At 39.1% G+C, this 12,356-nt stretch overlaps 1 protein-coding gene across 3 annotated transcripts in view; it reads left to right on the top strand.

Moving 5' to 3' along the window:
* LOC137624387 (uncharacterized) overlaps positions 1–12,356 on the top strand; it is a 212,916-nt gene that overhangs the window by 122,804 nt on the left and 77,756 nt on the right. For all 3 annotated transcript variants that reach the window (XM_068355118.1, XM_068355120.1, XM_068355119.1), the window contains exons 7-8: positions 1,657–1,779; positions 6,518–6,748. In XM_068355118.1, the coding sequence (XP_068211219.1) occupies positions 1,657–1,779; positions 6,518–6,748 (354 nt within the window). The remainder of the gene's footprint in view (positions 1–1,656; positions 1,780–6,517; positions 6,749–12,356) is intronic.

Here is a 12,356-nt window from a genome sequence, read left to right as displayed (position 1 = left end):
AAGCTACTTGAAGTGGAAAACATCTAAATAGGTCTGATTAACCTAGCAACGTGTCACCGATAATCTTGGTGTAAGTTAGGGTGTTACATGCTGAATCGTATTTGGGGTTGTTAACTTATGTTGAATTTCCTGAGATTTATTATGCTGTGTCATGATACTGTAATCATCTTAGTCATATTTTCTTGTATATCGTTCTTTAATTTTTGTGGTCCATAACATATAGTTTTCATACAATTCCTTTATGGCTATTATTAATAGTTATATGAAGCTCTCTCTATGAAAAAAATTAAAAGATTATGAAATTGAATTAATTTTATTTATTTACGTATGCATGAATAATTTTCTATTAGAATAATTGTTATTACAATGAAGAAAAATCAAGAAATTAGAATTTATGTAGAATTATCAATAACTTCATTATTTGTTAGCAAAAGAAAATTACACTTTTAAAATAAGTCTTAAAAATTACCATCAGGTGAAGATATGAAATTTGTTCCATTATAATTATCTTCATTTTTGAAAAGTTAATTTGACCACCACACCAAATAGGAAATTCATTTATCCTACTGGTTGCATTAGCTCATAAATCACTCACAGCTGTCAATCTTTACTCCCAGCTGTAAACGATTTTTTTTTAGTCTGTCGATTGATAAATAATTTAAAACTTTGGGGAATGGAAATTAGGGTGAGTCATATTTCTTGTTCTTATCTTAGGCTATGTTTAAAGAGATTTAAAGAAAAATAATTTTTTCTGTTAAGAAATAGAAAGATAGAGGCAAAGCTTTTTTTATGGAACAAACAAATTGATGCTTACTGTATCTGCTCTAAGGTGTTATTACATGGAGAATTTTATTCATACATAGAATTTAATTTCTACGTATGATTGAAACAGTTTGAAATGTGTGGATATCAATGCCCAACCATACAAGTCAGTCAAGAAATTATCTCTCCCATCCTTCTATTGGACGTCTTATCCTTCCAGGGAAATAGATTCTTCCTCGATCGTCTGTCAACAGACAAACTTAGGCCAACCCATGAAAATCTATTCTCAATTGTTGGGAGCTGGTAGGAAGCAACACTTCAGCACCTCTATCAGGTCTGAGTGTATTGACATCCTGGGATATTAAGGCAGTAAGGATAATTATAGGGGCATCCTCCTCTTTAAGAATGAGGCTCCTGTTAAAGGATGAGTGTTTGTATCCGCGTAGGAGCAAATTGCTTATTTTAAAAGGAATTTGTTTTTCCTAACTTTACAAACCTTTACCACCCCATAAGCCCTAGGTGAAGTTCAGAGTGGCTACTCAGTGTTATGACCCGGGGGGGATGGGACTTCTGGTACCAGCCTAAACTACTGAAACCTCATTATGAATTTTAACAGACAAAGTTCCAACCAAGCTGAAAGTAATTTCCTATTAAAGGAATCAAGTTTGCATAGTTAGGAAAAATACAAGTTAGTTTTAAAATCTGTCATGTTTACATGTACCCAATCTTAGTAAGTTTTTAGGTAATTCTGTTTGAATTGGGATATGGTGTTCAAATGATATTGTGTTCATACATAGAAAGCTTTACTAAGAGTAACAAGATGAGTATAGTTACTTTGTTATTCTTGGATTTCAAATGTATGTTCATGGATAGTTTGCCTTTACCTATTTTCAGAATTTTTGATGGCTTGTTATTCATCAAGAGAGGATGCTGAGAAGTGTGCTAGAGTCATAAACTATGTTAAACCTTTTGGAAAAGACTCAGAAGTGAAGGTAGTAGGAGCATCTATAAGTGGAGGTAAGTAATTTATATATATACTTGCATCCTACTTTATATTAATTGTTTTCTTAATAATGAAAGCATAGATTTTTGGAGATTTTTTCCAGTAAAAGTTTGTAGTTTGTGATTTGTAATTTATTAAATAGGCTATTTTATGTAAAAAGTTGTTTTAGATCCAGTAAGAACTTCATGTGATAGTTCTCATCAAGTATTTCAACCTTTTCTTTTGCCTTAAGTTTTGGTGTGTAATGTAGAAAAACTGATTTTCCATACCATGTGAACTCTTGATAGGATCACACTAGGAATATTGTGTTTTGCCTTTCTTGTCTTAAATCTTCTCCTTATTCAGACTCGTTGATAAGACGGTGAGGTTTGAGGTTGGGATTTTGCTGTATTCTTTATGATTTTATTTGAATACCTCTCTTCATGTGGAAGAGACACCAGACTTTGCTCCTTTCGTGGTACTGAAACAATTGTAAAAGTTACAAGGGTTTTATGGTTAATCTTTGGCTAGACTACCTTGCTAGGCAGTATATCTGAGCAATCCAAGTTTGCCAACGGTTATATGAGTGGATGAGCAACTTGTTGGAGTAAGGAGAACTTTAGGTGTGGAGGAAATGCTCCCCTAAATCTCAATGAAGTCACTGGCAGCAGGGTGACGGATTGGGTTGAAGGTGATAGATAAGATGTCTTCGCCTTTTATTCCTGATGCCTGGTGGAGGATCTTCCTGGAATTAGTATGGACTGGCAGGGGTCACTTGCCTTAGTTAGATAAGCACTGCGCATCTCAAGGAATTGGCTATCTTTCGATGAATCCTCTATGGATTTAGTCAGTCTGTGGAAAGCAAAAATGACAGAATGGCCCCCTGTCTTGGGCGTAGCGGGGTGCTAAGAATCTCCCGTCAATAAATACTAAGGAAAAATTGAAAATTAGTAATTGGAATGTTGGAACCATGAATTAGATAGGGAAATTACAGCAAATGGACAACGAATTTATGAAATATAGTTTGGATATCTAGGCCCTAACTGAAACATGTTCTAAGGTATTGGTAAAGAAATCTTAGACCAAGGCAATATATATATCTACTCAGGAAGAACAGATGGAGCTTGAAGAGAAGGGGTAGGAATGATGATGACACCAAGAGCAGAACAGGCATTAACAGATTGGAGAGCTGTATTGTTACTTGCAAAGTTAAATCAAAGCTGTGCAAAAAGAGTATTATAGTTTGCTATGCACCAACAAATGACTCCCTAGAAGGAAGGAAAGATGAATACTATGAAGATCTGCAGTGTAATAAATGAGATCCCAGAGACGAATCTGAAAATTGTGATTGGTGACTTCAGTGCTAAAGTTGGAAGGAATAATCAAGGTATAGAGAATGTGAAGGGTGTTAAGGGTCTTGGAAAAGCTACAAATGAAAATGGAGCACATTTTTTGTTTTAGTTCAACAAACTATCTTGTTATTGGAGGTACTCTTTTCCAGCACAAGGACATCCATGGACGTCACCGTGTCGCTATTACAAAAATTAAATAGATCACATAGCCATTAATAAAGAGAGAAGAAGCACTGGGATATGTAAGAAACTATAGAGTTGCAGATGTTGCTAGTGATCACCAAGCTCTTCATTGCCACATTGAAATTAAAACTGAAAGAACCCAACAGAAATGTAGATAGAATACCTAGGTCTAATACAACTAAGCTTTTAGAAGGTTGGTCAGGGCAGCAGCCAGCCATAGAGATACTACTGCTAGAGAGTTATGTGGTCCTTTAACTAGCCAGACAGTACTATATTGGATCTTTCTCTGGTTATGGTTCGCTTTCCCTTTGCCTATACATACACTGAATAGTGTTGCATATTCTTTACATAATCTCCTTTGTCCTCATACACCTGACAACACTGAGATCACCAAACAATTCTTCTTCACCCAAGGGGCTAACTACAGCACAGTAATTGTTCAGTGTCTACTTTCCTCTTGGTAAGAGTAGAAGAAACTTTTTATCTATGGTAATCAGCTCTCCTAGGAGAAGGACTCTCAAAAATCAAACCATTGTTCTGTAGTCATGGGTAGTGCCATAGCCTCCCTACCATGGTCTTCCATTCTTGGGTTGGAGTTCTCTTGCTTGAGGGTACACTCAGGCACACTATTCTTTCTAATTTCTTTTCCTCTTGTTTTGTTAAAGTTTTGATAGTTTATATAGGAAGTATTTATTTTAATGTTTCTGTTCTAAGAATATTTTATTTTTCCTTGTTTCCTTTCCTCACTGGGCTATTTTCCCTGTTGGGGCCCCTGGGCTTATAGCATCCTGCTTTTCTAATTAGGGTTGTAGCTTAGCAAGTAAAGTAGTAAGTAGAAGATAGCACAGCAAAACCCTTGCAAGTGAATTAAGGAATCGATTTGCAGTCTTGGAGACTTTGAGAAATGAAGAGCAGACGGTTAATGAAAAATGGTGTGGTATTAGGAACATATATCTGTCATTTGTTAGTGAAGTTTTGGAAAATGTAGTTACAAGGAGAAAGCCATGGATATCAAATGATTCTTGGGATACTATAAAAAGGAGACAAAGGCAGAAATTGATTTCTGAAAGTTTTCAAGGAAGTAATGAAAATTACAAGGTAGAGCATGCTAAGTATGCCAGTATTGATAGTGAAGTCAAAAGAAAAGCCAGGAATGACGGGAGAGAATATTTAGACAGGAAAGCAGATGAAGCTGACAAAGCTCTAAATTCAGGAAGTGGCTATGGTGTAAGAATTGCTCATAGGATTGTTAATGAAATTTTCTACTGGGGCAAAGAAGCAGCAGCATATACCCATCAAAAATAAAGATGGATTTGTTATAACATCAGAAGATGAAAGGTTGTAGCTTAGCTAGTAATAATAATAATATGGTCAGTCTCTAGAGCATTTTCCTGCTAGCTAGGTCATTGTCAGTCTCTTGCCTCTGCTATTCATGAGTAGCTTTTAAATCTTTGCCTTTAACAGATCATTCTACAAGATTATACACAGGTGTTTCTAGAGGAAGATTCACATGATGTGATGGTGCATGAGATCTGGGCCCTCTACACTGCTTTTATAAGAAATCTTAAGGTTTCAGCCCTCATGTTTTAGGTGCAGGAGATGCCTTTTCAACCCCTCAGATTTTAGTAAGAAATTTTAGGCTGCTAATCCTCTTCTTTTTCTGTGTACAGTATTTGGCTTGGTAATTGACAGCCCCTACATTGAGGAAATAACCTTATTCCTTGTCAGGAAAAATCCTAATTCCAAAAAGGAATGTCTACTCAGGTAATAGGTAATTTTCTTCCTCAGGGGTAGTTGTTAGCCATTCTTCTTCCTCTTTTTAACTCGTACATTGTCAAACCTTTATTGTCTATCGTTTGTGATTTAATCAAACAAGTCATATATTATTCTCTCTGGTTTGTAGATTCTTGCTTGTCTCTTATGAAGTATCAACTAATAATTCACCTTCAGCCTGTGACGCTACCTAGTTTCCTTTATGTTTTAACATAATAATGTACTTGGTTCTTGACCTTATTTGTCACAAAGTGATATCACAGTTACTTTTAAACCCTTTTTATTATGGTATTGAATAATTTGGTTTTATTCCTTATAGGGATTAATACTGTCAGTAAACCTTGTGTGGTGTACTCTAGGCATTACTAAGTGAACTTTGTATTGTCTCTTCGGCCCATAGCCAAACCTATTTTCTGTATTATACTTTTACCACAGTTCTTACTTCCTTCCATGTTGGTGCACAATCTCTACTTCTACTTCAAAGAGCAGCTGCAGAATTTTTGCCCAGTTGCATTTTAGCAGTGAATGGCCTTCCCAACTCCAGTGTTGGGCCTTATGTGCCAAACTCCATAAACTCAAATTTCTAGTGCCAGGTTGTCAGACCAAACTTTAAAATTGAATCTTAGTGGAAATATTTTATCTACCCACCTAGGTTTCAATTTGTTCTTATTGTGATTGAAAAGTTAGTTATGCGGCAAGTAAATTTTTTTAAACAAAACCATTTTATCATACAACCCTATCATTCATAACAAAGTGTCCCACCATCAGTCCCCTCAATTTGTCTATTGCACACTTCATGCGTGAGGAAATAACATGGGCAATTCCTTCTTATCAATGCTTCAAAGGTGCTCTTGAACTTACAGTGACTTAGCAATTACTTTTTTCAGTTACTTAGCGCTTGCCTTTTCACCATTCTTCTTTTTCCGACTTCTTGACTTCAGAAGTAATGTCAGAAGAATTTTAAATTGAGAATCAAGGCTGATTATAACAGATAAATTTGTTTATAAAAATAATTTGGCCATGAAAACTTTCATTTCACACAATATAATTTTTTGGTAATAAGAGCTGAGTTCAGGTTTATGTGCATAATTTGTATATATATCTTTAAAATAAGATTTCTTATACCTTTACTGCATTTCCCTGAAGATGTATTGATTACAAATACTCTATTTGGAATAATTATATATATATATATATATATATATATATATATATATATATATATATAATATATATATATATATATATATATATATATATATATATGATTTATATATATATATATATATATATATATATATATATATATATATATATATATATATGTATGTATGTATGTATGTATGTATATATAGTGTATGGTTGCATGCCATGTTGTATTGAATGGACTTTATTATATGATTTAGTTAGTGCGTCTACAGTACTGTATATTTTGAATTTTAATTAAATCAACAAAATATTTCAGATAAGGGTGAGGCAGTCAATTCTCAAGATTTAAGAGAAATCTCTTTAGTCCAAGATCTCCTAAACAAGATTAAAGATGACAACTCTGTGAAAATCAAAGAGAACTCCAATAGGGTTGTTGTGTCCAACATTTCCTGTCTTATACCTCGAAAAGTCATCGATGCATTGTTCCTGAGCTTGAGAGCAAATCGTAGTTTCAAGAACTTTGATTTAAGCGTTATTTCCAGCGAAGGTTTGTGTTTAATTTTTTTAATTTAATTGCATAATACTGTAGTAATCTAATATTAACCCATTAGATTGATTTTGACTTAATGAGGTTGGTGAATTACTTAATCATTGTAACATTGGAATGATTTAACAGGCATTTGACAGTTCATATAGTAAAATGTATTGCTAAGGAGGAAATTCTGGATATTTTTGAACGACCCGTTAGGGTAACCTTTTAGGTAAGATGAGACCCAATATTAAGGTTGATTTTGATGGCCTTATCTCTTATTTTTGGTATAGGGTGGCAGCAAGCTTCAACACCATATGAGGGTTTGTACAAAATGAAAAGGCATAAAGTACTGTATGATATTATTATGAATCTCTATAAAGATGGAACAATGAATGTGATTCCTCTATCCAAACACTTATGCTGTTTTTGATGATAAGATACGTTCATGTGCCTGAATTGGTTAAAACAGTTCGGATTAGATGGTAGTACTGTAACTGGGATATGATGCTTTTTACAGAGCAGCTCTATTTACCAACATACCTTTCCTGCTATATCAAATGGTCTTGTGTTAAGGCAAAACAATTTATATTTAAGGTGTTTCATTTAAGGAATGAATAGTACACAAATTTTCAGTTAATATTTATATAATTAGTTAAAAAATTAGGGTATAGGTAATGATCAGCTTACATAGCTTGGGCAACGCAGATTTATTCAAATTTGTTGCAAAGATACTGTTCACTTTAGATCTTATGGTTTTACAACCATTGCTCCATTTAAAAAAAAAAAAATTCATTTTCCCCCATGTTTTGGAACTATGTCATTCTTCAAAATGATTAATGAAACTGAAAGGGGGCACAATTGAAGAAACTGCTTTTTGTGATTTTTACTTTTTTGTGGGAAAATGTTTGAGTGGGAATTACACAGCATTGGCTAAAAGAAAAAAAAGGAATAATAAAACATGAACGGTCTGCATTGTATGCATAAAATGTAGTTAAAAAGCCCATTATTTTTTTTCTTTTAATTTCCAAATGTTTGGTTGAAGACCTACATGTCAATGTCATAAATAAAAAGAACGTGGACATTGTGGAAAAGAGATATGCTAGATTTGTAAGTGCAACTTCATTTAGAATGGGAAGAGGAAAAAAAGGTGTGCTTTGTAGAAGTTTGAAGTTTGCTGGAAAGGGCTTAGTCGGTGTGCTCTCATTAGTGGATGCAGTATTGGAACAAGTAGAGGGTATTGACCTGAATTTTGAGCAACTCGCTGAAGTGGAAGGGAAGTGAAATAACTTTATAATGCTATTGTGAAAATTCAGTGCTGACCAAAGTGAGACTATATTATGACAAATTTGGGAGTATTTTGTATTTTCCCTAGTATACAAACCTTTAGCTCTCTAATATAGCATTGTTATTTTGGCGGAGCTGAAAACTAGTCAAAACTGAAGTTAAAGAGGGTTTAACTACCCACTGCTAGTTAGGGGGTTAGCGGGGCTGTGTTTACCCACCGCTCCCACCATCACTGGTGACTAACCGTCACTTTTTATTTAATTCACCCAGGACTTAGAGGGGGTTGGGGCTGGCATGCCAGTGTGATTAAAGAGCTACAGTTTTGTATGCTAGGGAAAATGCAAATTACTCCCAAATTAGTCATTTGTCCCGACAGGATACAAACCTTCCGCTCTTTAATATAGCAGACTCGCCTTTAGGTGGGTGGAAGTTCTGTGCAAGTGGCTGGAGACTGTCCTGGGATAGCCTCTAGTTCTGTATGACTCTTGAGGGATCCTCGCACCACGTTATCCTCTTTGGATGATGGCCTGAGCAATTAAATGGTGGAAGGAAAAAAAAAAGATATATTAGTGCATGAGGTTACAAGGAATCATTTCAAAATCATACCAACCGCCTCCCCCCTGTTAGGAGATCGGGATTGGTGGGCAACAAACAAATCATGATACTCCTGCGTAAAGTCCAGGTCAGCTGTGCAGAGTCCCTCGGATGCTGAGCCCCAAGAGAGGGGAGGATGAAAGTAGGAAGTTGCCAGTCACCCTCACATTCATCCTAGACTTGCCCCGGTGGTAACCTCCTCCCTCGATCTTCTGCTACTTGTCTCCTTAGGTAGCTGAGGTGTTAGATCATGTTGTGAGCTGCCACTACAGGATCAATTGAGAAAGTGTCTAGGCCCCTGTGGGTTATATCCTGCAGTTAGTGGGCATTAAACATAGTTTGGCGTTTCCACCTGGCTGCAAGCAGCACCTGCTATAATGAGAGGTTTTGAATGCCACAGAGGTGCTGACCCCTCTGACTTCGTGTGCCAGGGGGGCATCTATTTGGTCCAAGAAGAGATCGATTTCTTTGTGACTCTCCTCTTGGTTCTACCCGTGCTCATGAAGAGACTATTGATCGAGGTCTGGCTCCTCTCGTTCTCTTAAGATACAACCTCAGCGATCTTACATGGCATAGTAATAGCTGATCAGGATCGTATGTTACAGACCGAAGACTCTCAATCTGGAAGGAGCTAAACCTAGGATCAGTTACCGCCAGATTTTGAGTCTTAGCTACAAACTCCGGAACTAAACTGAGAGTGACCTGCCCCCCATCCCCTTGAATGGGCAATGTCGTAGGAGAGCCTGTGAAGCTCGCTGACTCTACTTCCAGAGGCCAGGGCTAAAATAAAAGCTGTCTGAAGAGTCAAGTCCTTTTCAGAGGCTTGTCTCAGCAATTCGTAGGGGGCTCCTTTCAGGGCACGTAGGACTTTGACAACGTTCCTCGGAGGTGGCCTGACTTTCGACAGAGGGCAAGGTTGCTCAAAGTTTCGAAGTAGGAGGGACAATTCCTTCGAGGAGGAAATGTTCATTCCATTTATTTCAAAGACTAGGATTTAGAAGGTCTGGGAACCATTCTGCATGCTGCCATAGCGGAGTTTTTATGGTCATCATCCAGTCTTGTAATGCCCTGACCTTGTTCAGAAACCTTGTTACTAGGCAGAAAGGGGGGAACCCATAGACGTCCATGTTGTCCAACGGATGTTGGAAGGCTTGCTAGCACGCCAGAACGCCTGTGGATCCAGTACTGGGAAGCAGTACTGGAAGTTTCTGGTTGAGAGACGTCACGAACAGGTCTGTTTTTGGCGAACCCCACAAAGTCATAACTTGTTGGCTATCTGTTGATTTAAAAACCATTTGGTACTAACTTTCTGAATCCTGCTCAGATTGTCCGCCAGCACGTTCTCTTTGCCGGGGATGCAGCGGGCTGTTGAGGTCATCGAGTTTTCTTCCATCCATCTGAGGATTTCTACAGCTAGTTGGCATAGGGGCTGTGAAAAGGTACCTCCTTGTTTCTTCATGTAGGCTACCACCGTATTGTTGTCGCTCATCAGCACTATGTGGTGTCCTGAAAGGAGCTGATGGAAATGCTTGATAGTCAGAAAAGAGGCTTTCATTTCCATGAGGTTAATGCGGCACCACTTTTTGGATTCGGACCAAAGCCCGGATGCCGTCAGGTGTAACAGATGAACCCCCACCTTTCTTTTGATGGATCCGTGAAGAGCATCAATTCCGGGGGAAGAGAGAGAAGATCTATTCCCTCTAGCAGGTTGGTGTCTTAACACCCACCACTTTAAGTCTTGCTCGATTCCCATCGGCACAAGTGTCCTGTGGGTCTGTGTGCAGAGACCGAAAGGACTTCAGCTGCCACTGAAGTGACCAAATGCATAGACGGCCGTGAGGGACCAACTTCTCGAGAGAAGTCAGGTTCCCAAACAGCTTCTGCCATCGATGTGCTGGCAGTTCGTCTCGCGAGGAAGTCCTGGGCTACCTCTTTCAGTCTCTTCGCTCTGTCCTGTAACGGGAAGACTTTGCTTAGTGTGGTCTCAATTTTCATCCCTAGATATACCATATCTTGTACAGGATGCAGATGAGACCTCGCGATTTATCAGGATCTCCAGATCCTGACCTAAGGCCAGAAGTTTTTCTCGATGAAGGAGAAGGTTATCCAAGTCTACTAGAACTAGCCAATCTTTAGATATCAAAAAAGACAAATGCCGTTATTGTGTGCCCATGTGGACACTAGAGTAAAGACTTTGTGAACACTTGGGGTGCTATGGACAGGCCGAAACACAGCACTTTGAATTGGTATATCTGATTGCCCAAAGTATAACACAGGTACTTCCTTGAGGATGGAGTAATTGGGATCTGGAAGTAAGCGTCTTTCAGGTCCAATGAGATCATGAAGTCGTTTGGTCTGACAGCCTGTCTGACTGTTTGTGCCATCTCTATTTTGAACCGAGTTTTTAGGACAAAAAGGGCTGAGAGGTCTATTACGGGTCTCCAGCCCTCAGATGGCTTTTGTACAAGAAATAAATGACTGTAAATGCCTGGGGACCCTCCCGGGACCTGGATAGCCCCGTTCTCTATCATGGTCCTGACTTTGCGCATGGGACCTTGTCACAGTTGGACTTGAGTCAGTGGAGGGGGAGAGTCGATGAAAGGGACGATATATCCCTTTCTTAATACAGAAGTTGACCAAGGGTCGGCTCTGTAATTCATCCACCTCTGCCATCTGCTCATAAGGCATGACCCAACCGGTGGACTGGTCGGAGGATTGCCCTCCTTAGCATGGTTGTCCTCGCCGTGATTTTTTGCCTTTACCTTTGCGTGCCTTTTGGGAATAAAGGAAGGCTTTCCATCTTTCTTTGGGCGTTCTGCTTCTGGCCAGTCTGAGGTTTGGTAGACTGTTGTCTCTGCCTTGGAGGAGCCTGCTGAAAGGAACAAGAGGAGACAACCCGCTGGAGGAGAGTGTCTTGGCTCACCCTCCTCCATCGGTCCGCTACGTTCTCAATGGTTTTCCTGTCAAACAAGGCGGGTCCATCCATTGGAGCGTTGCGCAGCCCCATTGCCTTTCTTCAGGACCTGCCTCAAGATCCAGTTGACCCATTGGTTCACCACGTTCTCCGTCAAGAATTTGAGTGTTCTCGCACCCAAGAGAAGGAAAGCGAACAACCAATAATCCAGCCATAAAGCTGATTGCAGGGCGCACTTTGCAACCTGCTTCATGTTAGCAGCATCTGCAGCAGAAAACTGAACAAGGACAGTTGTCAGTTTCTCCAAAGGTGCCTGGGTCAATGATACAATTGCAGGGTCTAGTGGTAAGGGGGAAGGATCATCTCTTACCACCTAATATTACTTCCTCTGCCTTTTGTACCTAGAGGAGTCCACCGAATGAAGAGAACAGGAGGCGCCAGGTACCTGGGCGAAAGCTCTCTTCTTCGCTTCCTTAACTCCCCTTCCCTAAGGTAAGGCTACCTTGGGTTTGGAGTGTTTAGGAGCACCAGCCAACTGGTCCAGGTCTGTATCCTTGCCCTCAGGGGGGATGTCCTCAGGCTCTTCCTGGTGCATCTGCTGCAAAGAAAAGACATTCGGGCTAGCAGAAGCAGGGAGCGCCCCGTCAGAGTTCTCGGAACCGTCATAGAAAAGGTCTTCCTCTCCCGAGCTAACACCCATAGTAGCTCGAGGAGGATGAGGGTTGTCAACAGAAAACCTTTTGGAAGCCGAGTGTGCTCATGGGGGGAAGGCCGCCATGCCCAGGTCTTCCGTTAGCGTCTGAGACTGAAGACTTGTTTCCCTTAAATCTG

This window comes from Palaemon carinicauda, chromosome 31, assembly GCF_036898095.1.
Source record: "Palaemon carinicauda isolate YSFRI2023 chromosome 31, ASM3689809v2, whole genome shotgun sequence".
In the NCBI taxonomy this organism is placed as follows: Eukaryota; Metazoa; Arthropoda; class Malacostraca; order Decapoda; family Palaemonidae; genus Palaemon; species Palaemon carinicauda.
The sequence above is the reverse complement of the archived record's forward strand: the minus strand, read 5'-3'. Positions and strand labels throughout refer to the sequence as shown.